Consider the following 14,038-nt stretch of genomic DNA (forward strand, 5'->3'; position numbering starts at 1 on the left):
ATCTTGGCACAGGCCCCCGAGTGGAGACATGCACAGGTGCACATGCTGATCACCAGCCACGGAGACTGGGCTAGAGAGTTCAGCAAGACTCGAGAGAAACAGACCATCTGTGTCCAAGAGGTTGCAGCACAGGTGAGCTGGATGTACATTTCCCTGGGTCATCGGCCACGGTCATTCCTCATACTACTTAGAAGAGATGAGAGGCAGAAGAAAGGAGGGATCCTGAAAATCAGAGAATCAGAACCTAAACAGAACTCTAACCAGTTACGCCCACTTGTCCCATAGATGCCTTCCGTAGACGTCCAAGACAGACTTACTCGGTGGTGAGGTCGAGCACATCCTCCATTGTGTTAAGTCCTGCGGAAAGGAAGTTCACGATGTACCGTTTCATTCGGATTGACTCCAGCCACTCTGATATAGTCCGGTAAGGAATCCCATCAGAACCACTGCAGCTCGGGAGGCGGAGAGTTACTCTTGAAAAAAAAAAAAAAAAAAAAGCCGAAATAAACCATTAGCACTGAAACAAAATGAGGCACCCATCTTTAAACTGAGGTTACTATGGCCGATGCCAGACTCATCCACGACCTCCCCCTATGAACCCACATCACGCCCCACCTCAGGCAACTCCACTGGCTCCCCATAGAGAAGAGATGTCAATTGAACCTGCTGACCCACGCACACAAGGCTCTACACAACCAAGAAACCACCCACAATAACCACCGCCTGAACAACCACAAACCGTCCAGAACACTACGCTCCAACTCCGTCACTTGTCCACCCCCGCACCTTCCAGAACTAGAGGACGCTCCTTCTCCCACATAGCAACTAAGTCCTGAAACCGCCTCCCCACGCAACTCTGGACCATCACCTCACTTTCGGAATTCCAAAGGGCCATCAACACTTAATTGTTTGCCTGGGTCTTTGAGACCCGCAAGCACCTGGATACCCTATGAGGTGATTAGCCACGCTTTATAAATCCTGACTGACCGATCGGTCTTATCGTCAAGCTGAGAAAAACAAACTACAGCCTCTGCCTCTGCGCTGCTGTCTGGTTCCTGCCAAAATCAGATTTCACTTCAAAACAATGTGCACATCATTCAGGAGGAGTGGAAGCCATGCGATACACCAGTGGGGCTCTCGCTGTACCAGCCTGTGGTACCCCAGCCTTATTTAGAGATAGGTGAAGCGCCAGGTTTACACCAGCGGAGCCTCAGCCTTCAACTGTCCATCCCAGTGCTCATCCTTAGAGTTAACTGAAAGTACTTTAATCACACAGTATAAAGTACACAGTACACTCAGGGGAATTCACACACTGGGTTATAATCCTGTGTGCAATATTCAGTGAGGCCCTTAATCCTTTCAGTACTGCCCCACTAATAGAGTTCCAAGCATCAGCAAATGGTGGCATGTTACTCAGACATGGCACTGATTACACACAAGTGTGCCGAAGTGTCAGCAGTCCCTGGCATGTTACTCAGATGTCCCTGATTACATACAGTTGCGTCCCGGTGTCAGGAGTCCATGGCATGTTAGTCAGACATGGTACTGATTAGGCACAAGCGCCTCCAAGCGCCAGCAATCCCTGGCATGTTACTCATACATGCCCTGATTACACACAAGTGCGTCCAACTATCAGCAATCCCAGGCATCTTACTCAGACATAGCGCTGATTGACACACAAGTGTGTCCCAGTGTCAACAATCCCTGGCATGTTACTCAGATATGGCACTGATTACACATAGGTGTGTCCAAGCATCATTAGTCCCTGACATGTTACTCAAGCATTTCACTGATTAGACATAGGTGCTTCCCAGTGTCATCAATCTCTGGAATGTTACTCAGACATGGCATTGAGTACTCACAGGTGTGTCCCAGTGTCAGCAATCCCTGGCATGTTACTCAGAAAAGTCACTGATTAGGCACAGGTGCTTCCAAATGTCAGCAATCCCTGGCAGGTTACTCAGACAAGGCACTGATTACACACAGGTGCGTCCAATGTCAGCAATCCTTGGCATGTTACTCAGATATAGCACTGATTACCCACAGGTGTGTCCGAGCGTCAGCAGTCCCAAGTGTCATCAATCTCTGGCATGTTACTCAGACATGGCATTGATTACTCACAGGTGTATCCCAGTGTCAGCAATTCCTGGCATGTTACTCAGACAAGTCACTTATTAGGCACAGGTGCTTCCAAGTGTCAGCAATCCCTGACATGTTACTCAGATATGGCACTCATCAGGCAAAGGTGCTTCTCAGTGTCTGCAATACCAGACATGTTACTTGGACATGGCAATGATTACACACAGGTGCACCCGTATCTGCAATCCCTGACATGTTACTCAGGCATGGCACTGTTTAGGCATAGGTGCTTCCCAGTGTCAGCAGGCCCTGGTATGTTACTCAGACATGGCATTGATTACACACAGGTGTGTCCAAGTGTCAGCTATCCCTGACAGGTTACTCAGGCATGGCACTGATTAGGCATAGGTGCTTCCCAGTGTCAGCAGGCCCAGGTATGTTACTCAGACATGGCACTGATTACACATAGGTGCTTCCCAGTGTCAGCAATCCCTGACATGTTGCTTGGACATGGTTCTGAATACACACAAGTGCACTCGTGCTGCAATTCCCTGGCATGTTATTCAGCTATGGCACTGATTATGCATAGGTGCTTCTCAGTGTCAGCAATCCCAGACATGTTACTTGGACATGGCACTGATTACACACAGGTGTACTCCTATCAGCAAACCTTGGCATGTTACTCAGATGTCGCTGATTACACACAGGTGTGTCCAAGTAACAGCAGTCCCTGGCATGTTACTCAGACATGGCACTGATTACGCACAAGTGCCCTCGTGTCAGCAATCCCTGACATGTTACTCAGGCATTTCACTGATTAGGCCTAGGTGCTTCCCAGTGTCAGCAGGGCCAGGTATGTTACTCAGACATGGCACTTATTACACATAGGTGCTTCCCAGTGTCAGAAATCCCTGACATGTTACTTAGACATGGCACTGAATACACACAAGTGCCCTCGTGTCAGCATTCCCTGGCATGGTATTCAGCTATGGCACTGATTATGCATAGGTGCTTCTCAGTGTCAGCAATCCCAGACATGTTACTTGGACATGGCACTGATTACACACAGGTGTACTCCTATCAGCAAACCTTGGCATGTTACTCAGATGTCGCTGATTACACACAGGTGTGTCCAAGTAACAGCAGTCCCTGGCATGTTACTCAGACATGGCACTGATTACGCACAAGTGCCCTCGTGTCAGCATTCCCTGGCATGGTATTCAGATGTAGCTGATTACACACAGGTGTGTCCAAGCATCACCAGTCCCTGGCACATCACTGAGATGGTGCTGATTAGGCACAGGATTGTCCAAGGATCAGCAATCCCGGATATGTTACTCAGGCATTGCACTGATTAGGCACAGGTGTGGTTCAGTCGCAAAACCTCCAAAGTGTAGACACGCACAACAGTTCAGATTGCTTCCACCACATCAAGATTACCCAGTAAAAACTTGAGTTCATTACTCAGACTAGTTTGGTTTCTCAGTCTCTCTTTCCATTGCCAGTCTAGACCCTGCCATTACTCGTGGTGTGTTGCTGCAGTTCTAGTGGGCAGGACCTGCCCTTGCAGCAGTGACTCACAGACCGGGAGACCCCTTCCACACAAGGATCACTCCTAGGTCTGCTCCCTTGTAGTCACTTGCTTTACCTGCTTATTTCCCATGCTGGGAGCATGCTGGCCTTCTCTTCCAAGAGAGTATCTGTAAGGAAATGCCTCCTTGGCATGGTTACCCTCGGACTCTTTGCCTTTGCTGATGCTAAGTTTTGACTTGAAAGTGTACTGGGACCCTGCTAACCAGGCCCCAGCACCAGTGTTCTTTCCCTAACTTGTACTTTTGTTTCCACAATTGGCACACCCTGGCATCCAGGTAAGTCCCTTCTAACTGGTACCCCTGGTACCAAGGGCCCTGATGCCAGGGAAGGTCTCTAAGGGCTGCAGCATGTCTTATGCCACCCTAGGGACCGCTCACTCAGCACAGACACACTGCTTGCCAGCTTGTGTGTGCTAGTGGGCATAAAAAGACTAAGTCAACATTGCACTCCCCTCAGGGTGCCATGCCAACCTCACACTGCTTACAGGTATAGAAAAGTCACTCCTCTAGCAGGCCTTACAGCCCTAAGGCAGGGTGCAGTATACCATAGGTGAGGGCATAAGTGCATGAGCACTATGCCCCTACAGTGTCCAAGCAAAACCTTAGACATTGTAAGTGCAAGGTAGCCATAAGAGTATATGGTCTTGGAGTCTGTCATGCATGAACTCCACAGCACCATAATGGCTAGAATGAAAACTGTGAAGTTTGGTATCAAACTTCTCAGCACAATAAATGCACACTGATGCCAGTGTACATTTTATTGTAACATACACCCCAGAGGGCACCTTAGAGGTGCCCCCTGAAACCATAACCGACTACCCGTGTAGGCTGACTGGTTTTAGCAGCCTGCCACACTCCAGACATGTGCTGGCCACATGGGGAGAGTGCCTTTGTCACTCTGTGGCTAGTAACAAAGCCTGTACTGGGAGGAGATGCTTCTCACCTCCCCCTTGCAGGAACTGTAACACCTGGCGGTGAGCCTCAAAGGCTCACCCCCTTTGTTACAGCAACCCAGGGCATTCCAGCTAGTGGAGTTGCCCGCCCCCTCTGGCCACGGCCCCACTTTTGGCGGCAAGGGCGGAGGAGATCATGAGAAAAACAAGGAGGAGTCACTGGCCAGTCAGGACAGCCCCTAAGGCATCCTGAGCTGAGGTGACTCTGACTTTTAGAAATCCTCCATCTTGCAGATGGAGGATTCCCCCAATAGGGATAGGAATGTGCCTCCCTCCCCTCAGGGAGGAGGCACAAAGAGGGTGTAGCCACCCTCAGGGCTAGTAGCCATTGGCTACTAACCCCCCAGAGCTAAACACACTCCTAAATTCTGTATTTAGGGGCTCCCCAGAACCTAAGAAATCAGATTCCTGCAACCTAAGAAGAAGCGGACTGCTGAACGGAAAAACCTGCAGAGAAGACGAAGACACCAACTGCTTTGGCCCCAGCTCTACCGGCCTGTCTCCCCACTTCTAAAGACACTGCTCCAGCGACGCGTTCCCAGGGTCCAGCAACCTCTGAAACCTCAGGGGACTACCCTGCATCTAGAAGGATCAAGAACTCCAGAGGACAGCGGCTCTGTTCCCCAAAGACTGCAGCTTTGCAACAAAGAAGCAACTTTGAAACAACACACGTTTTCCGCCGGAAGCGTGAGACTTTGCACTCTGCACCCGACGCCCCCGGGTCGACTTGTGGAGAACAAACACCAAAGGGAGGACTCCCCGGCGACTACGAGCCCGTGAGTAGCCAGAGTTGACCCCCCTGGGCCCTCACAGCGACGCCTGCAGAGGGAATCCAGAGGCTCCCCCTGACCGTGACTGCCTGCTTCAAAGACCCGATGCCTGGTAAAGACTCTGCACCCGCAGCCCCCAGGACCTGAAGGATCCGACCTCCAGTGCAGGAGCGACCCCCAGGTGGCCCTCTCCCTTGCCCATCTGGTGGCTACCCTGAGGAGCCCTTCCCCCCTTGCCTGCCTGCATCGCTGAAGAGACCCCTTGGTCTCCCATTGATTTCTATTGCAAACCCGACGCTTGTTTGCACACTGCACCCGGCCGCCCCCGTGCCGCTGAAGGTGTACTTTCTGTGCTGACTTGTGTCCCCCCCGGTGCCCTACAAAACCCCCCTGGTCTGCCCTCTGAAGACGCGGGTACTTACCTGCTGGCAGACTGGAACCGGGGCACCCCCTTCTCCATTGATGCCTATGCCTTTTGGGCACCACTTTGACCTCTGCACCTGACCGGCCCTGAGCTGCTGGTGTGGTAACTTTGGGGTTGCCCTGAACCCCCAACGGTGGGCTACCTTGGACCCAAACTTGAACCTCGTAGGTGGTTTACTTACCTGCAAAAACTAACAAACACTTACCTCCCCCAGGAACTGTTGAAAATTGCAGTTTTAAATAGCTATATGTCATTTATGTGAAAACTGTATATGCTAATTTGCTAATTCAAAGTTCCTAAAATTCCTAAGTGAAATACCTTTCATTTAAAGCATTACTTGTAAATCTTGAACCTGTGGTTCTTAAAATAAACTAAGAAAATATATTTTTCTATACAAAAACCTATTGGCCTGGAATTGTCTTTGAGTGTGTGTTCCTCATTTATTGCCTGTGTGTACAACAAATGCTTAGCACTACTCCTTTGATAAGCCTACTGCTCGACCACACTATCACAAAATAGAGCATTAGAATTATCTCTTTTTGCCACTATCTTACCACTAAGGGGAACCCTTGGACTCTGTGCATACTATTCCTTACTTTGAAATAGTGCATACAGAGCCAACTTCCTACAGTATCTCCTCCTGCAGGACCAGGGTGACTCTTTCCCTCTCTCAGCGTCACGCAGGATGGCTTCTAGCTCCAGGCAGACCGTCATCTCCTCCAGTAGAAAGTGCAGACTTCAGGTGATGTCCCTCCCTTTTGGGACACGGGCTGAGTTATACCCGCTGCATTATACCCCTACATTATAGCCCCTGCATTATCCCCTGCATTAAACCTGCTGCATTATACCCGTGCATTACACCCGCTGCATTATACCCGCTCCATTGTACCCGCTCCATTATATCCCCCACATACCTGCTACATTATACCCCCACAGTATACCCCTACATTACACCACTGCATTGTACCCGTTGCATTTTACCTGCTGCATTATAACCCCTGCATTATACCTGCTGCATTATATCCATTGCATTATTCCCGCTGCATTTTACCAGCTGCATTTAACCCGCTGCATTATACCTGCTGCATTATACCCCTGCATTATACCCGCTGCATTATACCCGCTGCATTATACCCACCGCATTATACCCGCCGCATTATACCCGCTGCATTATACACCTGCGTTATACACCTGCATTATAGCCGCTGCATTATACCCCTGCATTATACCTGCTGCATTATACCCCTTACATTCTACCCGCTGCATTATACCCCTGCTGCATTATACCACTGCATTATGCCCGTTGCATTTTACCCACTGCATTATAACCCCTGCATTATACCTGCTGCATTATACCTGCTGCATTATAGCCGCTGCATCATACCCGCTGCATCATACCCCTGCAGTATACCCGCTGCAATATACTGCTGCATTATACCCCTGCCTTATACCCGTTGCATTATACCCCCTGCATTATACCTGCTACAGTATACCCACTGCATTATACCTGTTGTATTATACCGCTGCATTATACACCTGCGTTATAGCTGCTGCATTATGCCCCTGCATTATACCTGCTGCATTATACCCCTGCTTTATACTTCCTGCATAGCTCCATGGCCTCGACACTCCAGCAGTGTCTAGTTTCTTCCAAGGCGGGTCTGTGATCTTGTCCTCCGAGAAGTGTGGCCGAAGGGCTGCAGCGAGCGCTTACAGCAGCAGTGGGTGCATGGGTTGTGACATCTTGATTTTCTTGGTGTATCATGGTAACTGCTCTCTTTTACTAACCTCTATGCCTTACTCTTCTGTGCACGGATTGTACATTCAGTTCTTTCTGCATTCTGTAACATCTCAATCTCTCTCTGAGTTCCCAACCCCTAGTAAGCCTTAGCTGCTCACACTCAGTACTTGGAGGGTCGTTAAATCCTACAAGGCAGCCTAGTAAAGCAGGTGACCCCTGGCAAATGGAAGTTCCCTACTCACCCAGTGGTCTCACTGAGCCCTAGAGGACACCTGGATTTATTTTCATATTTTCCTCCCCCACAACCTTACGTCAACTCCCTGCAACAGGCTGGTAAGAGCCGTGAGGCATCAATGCCAAGGGAACCACAGAAGATCTAAAATTAAGAACTGCTTTAAAAATAGATACGTCTTGGTTCATCAGCACAACTGCCCCAACCTTCTGTAGCATCCGGCAATCCTGAGAACCAAGCAGAGCTGCGCTTCCCAAAGCGCCTGATGCCACCCATCACACAAGGGGCTCTGCGCAAGCCTGGCCAGTGGGATCCAGAGTCTCCTATCACCGGTGCAAAGACAGCGGGTATAAAGACGGGGTCATGAGGAGAAAGCAGGAAATGAGAAGGGTGGGGGAATGACGAGGACACCCCTCAAAAGGAGTTTGCAGTTGAGAGTCCTAGTAGCGAGAATGCAGTAAAAAGGGGCGTTAGACAGCCCACAAATTCTAGGAGAGAGTGGTGTCGAGAAACCAGCAAGGTTTGTAATGGGGCCCAGCAGAAACAAATATCAAGCGAGCACCAGGTATCTGAAAAGAAACCTGAAAAATGATTGCTCACCAAGAAGAACTAACGCCAGGCTGTGTTAGAGGGCCTGGCGACTGTCAGTTATGTTGAAACGTTAGATAAAAGGAAGGCTGGATGGAAAGGGTTCCTCAGAACAGGTGCTGTTAGCTTTGTTCACACCAATCTCATCACACACAAGCCTTAGATGACGCTTTGTGTTGTCTGAGGTCCTTCTAGAAGAGAGAATCTGGTGTCCCTCTGACCCGGCCTGGTAAGTAAGCTCAGAATGTCCAGGTCAGGGGGGACACATCTGCACACTACACTAGAACCAACAACACACCTTAGTGCTCCTACTGAGCAAAGTAACAACATTTTGTCAAAGGATACACACTCCCACATGAACCAAATCCACAATGGCCATCAGTGGGCTTCATTGCTTCCACAAGGAAAAGGGGGAGCAGCCCTTCCACCCTGAAAAGTCTCTTTGTGCCTCTCATGGTCACACTCAGTTACCTGGGGTCAAAGTCCGCAATATTCCGGAGGCAGTGAGGGTTGGCCACAAGGTGATCCAGCTCGGTTTGGATTTCTCTGAACTTGGGTCTCCTGGTCCGGTCCCGGGCCCAGCACCTCTTCATCAGATCATACAAGATGGAGGGCGCGTCCACAGGTGGAGGCAGGCGGTACCCGTCCTCAATGCTCTTCATCACCTGGAGAAGATGGGAGAGGACTCAGGCCAGTGGGAGCAAGGGAACAGCAATGGGCAGGAGAAAGTCTGGCAAAGAGGAGTCTTAACAACCTTACACAATGTGACAAGAAATCAGCATCACCACAGGCTAGAACAGAGCATTTCTACAGCTGCAACAACAAATGATCACCACAGGCAGAAAGAGAGCATTTCTACAGCTGCAACAACAAATGATCATCACCACAGGCAGAAAGAGAGCATTTCTACGTGTCTGACAAGAAGGGAGCATCACCACAGGCAGGAACAGAGCATTTTTACAGGTCATGTGACAGGAAGTGAGCATCTACACATACGCTGGCAGCAGTGCTTAGTTTGAGTTGGTGGTTGCAGATGTGCCGCTGGTACTCCTTTTTTGGGGCAGCACCTGACTTTGACCTACAGCAAGAGGAGAAAAAGAAAGGAGGGAAAGGAGTGAAGACAGAAAGACTGAGAACAGTGACTGAGAAAAAGACGGGATGAAAAAGACCCTCAAGGGTGAGATAGAGGAGCATGTAGTGGATTAAAGAGGTATGAAGTGGAATGAAATCTACACAGACTTGGTATTCTGTACAATGACCTTCAATAGGACCTGCCATGGGTTTCTGAGCAAAACGTGGCACCCTGGTGCTTATTCTTTTTCAGACTAAGCCCTGATTGGCAGGAAATGAGCATTTCTACACATCTGACAAGAAACAGGCATCATCACAGTCCACACCAGGAAGTGAGAGTTTCTACAGGTCTGACAAGAAATGAGCTTCATCACAGGCAGGAAGGAGCATTTCTAAGATTTGACAACAAATGATCACTAGCACAGGCAGGGAGGAACATTTCTACAGGTCTGACAAGAAATGGGGATTTCCCCTTGTAGGAAGGAGCATTTCTACAGGTCTGAAAAGAAATGTACATCACCATAGGCAGAAAGAGAGCATTTCTACAACTGAAACAACAAATGATCATCACCACAGGCGGGAATGAGCACGTGTACACCTGCAACAACAAATGAGCATCACCACAGGCAGGAAGGAGCATTTGTAGGACTGCGACAACAAATGATCATCACCATAGGCAGAAAGAGAGCATTTCTACAGCTGAAACAACAAATGATCATCACCACACGCAGAAAGAGAGCATTTCTACGTGTCTGACAAGAAATGAGCATCAGCACAGGCAGGAAGGAGCATTTGTAGGACTGCAACAACAAATGAGCATCACCGCTGGCAGCAAGGAGCATTTCTACAAGTCTGACATGAAATGAGCATCACCACAGACAGGAAGGAGCATTTCGAAGATTTGACAACAAATGACCACTACCACAGGCAGGAAGCAGCATTTCTAAAGGTCTGACAAGAAATTAGCATCACCCAGGCAGGAAGGAGCATTTCTACAGGTATGACAAGAAATGAGCTTCATCACAGGCAGGAAGGAGCATTTCTAAGATTTGACAACAAATGATCACTAGCACAGGCAGGGAGGAATATTTCTACAGGTCTGACAAGAAATGGGGATTTTCCCCTTGTAGGAAGGAGCATTTCTACAGGTCTGAAAATAAATGTACATCACCATAGGCAGAAAGAGAGCATTTCTACAACTGAAACAACAAATTATCATCACCACAGGCGGGAATGAGCACTTGTACACCTGCAACAACAAATGAGCATCACCACAGGCAGGAAGGAGCATTTGTAGGACTGCGACAACAAATGATCATCACCATAGGCAGAAAGAGAGCATTTCTACAGCTGAAACAACAAATTATCATCACCACAGGCGGGAATGAGCACTTGTACACCTGCAACAACAAATGAGCATCACCACAGGCAGGAAGGAGCATTTGTAGGACTGCGACAACAAATGATCATCACCATAGGCAGAAATAGAGCATTTCTACAGCTGAAACAACAAATGATCATCACCACACGCAGAAAGAGAGCATTTCTACGTGTCTGACAAGAAATGAGCATCAGCACAGGCAGGAAGGAGCATTTGTAGGACTGCAACAACAAATGAGCATCACCGCTGGCAGCAAGGAGCATTTCTACAAGTCTGACATGAAATGAGCATCACCACAGACAGGAAGGAGCATTTCGAAGATTTGACAACAAATGACCACTACCACAGGCAGGAAGCAGCATTTCTAAAGGTCTGACAAGAAATTAGCATCACCCAGGCAGGAAGGAGCATTTCTACAGGTATGACAAGAAATGAGCTTCATCACAGGCAGGAAGGAGCATTTCTAAGATTTGACAACAAATGATCACTAGCACAGGCAGGGAGGAACATTTCTACAGGTCTGACAAGAAATGGGGATTTTCCCCTTGTAGGAAGGAGCATTTCTACAGGTCTGAAAATAAATGTACATCACCATAGGCAGAAAGAGAGCATTTCTACAACTGAAACAACAAATGATCATCACCACAGGCGGGAATGAGCATGTGTACAGCTGCAACAGCAAATGAGCAGCACCACAGGCAGGAAGGAGCATTTGTAGGACTGCGACAACAAATGATCATCACCATAGGCAGAAAGAGAGCATTTCTACAGCTGAAACAACAAAAGATCATCACCACAGGCAGAAAGAGAGCATTTCTACGTGTCTGACAAGAAATGAGCATCACCACAGGTAGGAAGGAGCATTTGTAGGACTGCAACAACAAATGAGCATCACCACTGGCAGCAAGGAGCATTTCCACAGGTCTGACATGAAATGAGCATCACCACAGACAGGAAGGAGCATTTCGAAGATTTAACAACAAATGACCACTACCACAGGCAGGAAGAAGCATTTCTAAAGGTCTGACAAGAAATTAGCATCACCACAGGCAGGAAGGAGCATTTCTACAGGTCTGACAAGAAATGAACATCACCACAGGCAGAAAGAGAACATTTCTACAGCTGCAATAACAAATGATCATCACCACAGGCAGAAAGAGAGCATTTCTACGTGTCTGACAAGAAATGAGCATCACCACAAGTAGGAAGGAGCATTTCTAAGATCTCACAACAAATTATCATCACCACAGGCAAGAATGAGCATGTTTACAGCTGCAACAACAAATGAGCATCATCACAGGCAGCAAAGAGCATTTCTATAGGTCTGACAAGAAATTAGCATCACCACAGGCAGGAAGAGAGCATTTCTACAGCAACAACAAATTTGAGATTGAAAGACAGGACACTCCATCAAAACATGCTGGATATTTGGTCACCCATATTACAAGTGCCACAGGCTACAATGCCCTTGTAATATGCCAGACGGGATAACCACCATTGTGACTGCGTGTGCCATCTGCCAAACTCTATACCAATGGTTCTTAACCAGTGGTCCAAGGGCTCCCGGGGGTTCATGAGGTCTACTTAGGGGTCCGGGAAGTGTGTTACCAAATTAAATAATATTAAAATTAATGGAGAATATACAAATAAAGAAGCAAAATTGAAAATGTGATAACATTTTCTATATTTGATTTTGAATTAAACAAAGTCTTTCAATAATTGAGCATTTGTTTGTTGTTTACTTGTTTTTGCATTTTTGTGTATTGTTTAGAACACCAAATCCTAGAAATTGTTTAGGCTGGGGGTCCCCAGCTTCCAATTATCGCTCAGTGTGAGTCCTGGGGTTCCAGTAATGATTCAGTGGGGGTCCCCGGGTTCCCGTAATGATTCAGTGGGGGTCTCCGGGATCCAGTAATGATTCAGTGGGGGTCCTTGGGTTCCAATAATGATTCCGTGGGGGGTCCCGGCATTCCAGTAATGATTCAGTGGGGGTCCCGGGGTTCTAGTAATATTTCAGTGGAGGTCCCTGGGTTCCAGTAATGTTTCAGTGGAGGTCCCCGGGTTCCCATAATGATTCAGTGGGGGTCCCGGAGTTCCAGTAATGTTTCAGTGGGGGTCCCGGGGTTCCAGTAATGTTTCAGTGGGGATCCTTGGGTTCCAGTAATGATTCAGTGGGGATCGTTGGGTTCCAGTAATGATTCAGTGGGGATCCTTGGGTTCCAGTAATGATTCAGTGGGGGTCCCCGGGATCCAGTAATGATTCAGTGGGGGTCCCGGGGTTCCAGGAATGTTTCAGTGGGGGACCCCGGGTTCCCATAATGATTCAATGGGGGTCCAGGGGTTCAAGTAATGTTTCAGTGGGGGTCCCGGGGTTCCCATAATGATTAGGGGGGGTCCCGGGGTTCCAGTAATGTTTCAGTGGGGGTCCCTGGGTTCCAGTAATGATTCAGTGGGGATCCTTGGGTTCCAGTAATGATTCAGTGGGGGTCCCCGGGTTCCAGTAAAGATTCAGTCGGTGTCCCTGGGTTCCAGTAATGATTCAGTGGGAGTCCCGGGGTCCCCAGTAATGATTCAGTGGGAATCCCCGGGGTCCCAGTAATGATTCAGTGGGAGTCCCGGGGTCCCAGTAATGATTCAGTGGGGGTCCTTGGGGTCCAGTAATGATTCAGTGGAGGGTCCCGGAATGCAGTAATGATTCATTGGGGATCCCTGGGTTGCAGTAATGATTCAGCGGGGGTCCCCAGGTTCCAGTAATGATTCCATGGGGGATCTACAGAAGTCAAAAGTTTAAGAACCACTGCTCTATACCACTGAGAGTGCTGATTAATGACAGAACACCCCAGAACTCTTGGAAGGCGTCACCTTCTAACTCTTCAAGTTATTCTCTGAACAGCTCGGTTCTCTTTGGGAAACACATGCGAGTAGCCCCCCACAGGCTTTCAGGTTGTTTGGTCAAGAGTGAACGTTTGCCTCTTGAACTGAAACTGCCCTGCGGGGGCAGTAGTCAGTGTCTCCCTCTTCGGATGAGTCTAGTCTGTGTGGCTCGGTAATACCACAGTCCGTGAGGCCACAGTCCATTCCTCTCAGGGGCTCCACATCTGTGAATAGGGTCTGTGATGCTGCAAACCGTCCTGTTGTGGGAGGGAGGTTGCTGTTGCCTTAAACTAAGGGCTCTGTTTAAGTTTTGCCGCTGTTGGTCGGTGGATC

At 48.6% G+C, this 14,038-nt stretch overlaps 1 protein-coding gene across 1 annotated transcript in view; it reads right to left on the reverse strand.

Annotated features, from left to right (window-relative positions):
* Nucleotides 1-14,038, reverse strand: part of EPHA1 (EPH receptor A1) — a 161,720-nt gene that overhangs the window by 13,203 nt on the left and 134,479 nt on the right. The window contains exons 15-16 of the mRNA XM_069242658.1: nucleotides 8,851-9,044; nucleotides 318-473 (exon numbers count right to left, since the gene is read on the reverse strand). Of these exons, the coding sequence (XP_069098759.1) occupies nucleotides 318-473; nucleotides 8,851-9,044 (350 nt within the window). The remainder of the gene's footprint in view (nucleotides 1-317; nucleotides 474-8,850; nucleotides 9,045-14,038) is intronic.

Source organism: Pleurodeles waltl, chromosome 7 (assembly GCF_031143425.1).
Source record: "Pleurodeles waltl isolate 20211129_DDA chromosome 7, aPleWal1.hap1.20221129, whole genome shotgun sequence".
NCBI classification, from domain to species: Eukaryota; Metazoa; Chordata; class Amphibia; order Caudata; family Salamandridae; genus Pleurodeles; species Pleurodeles waltl.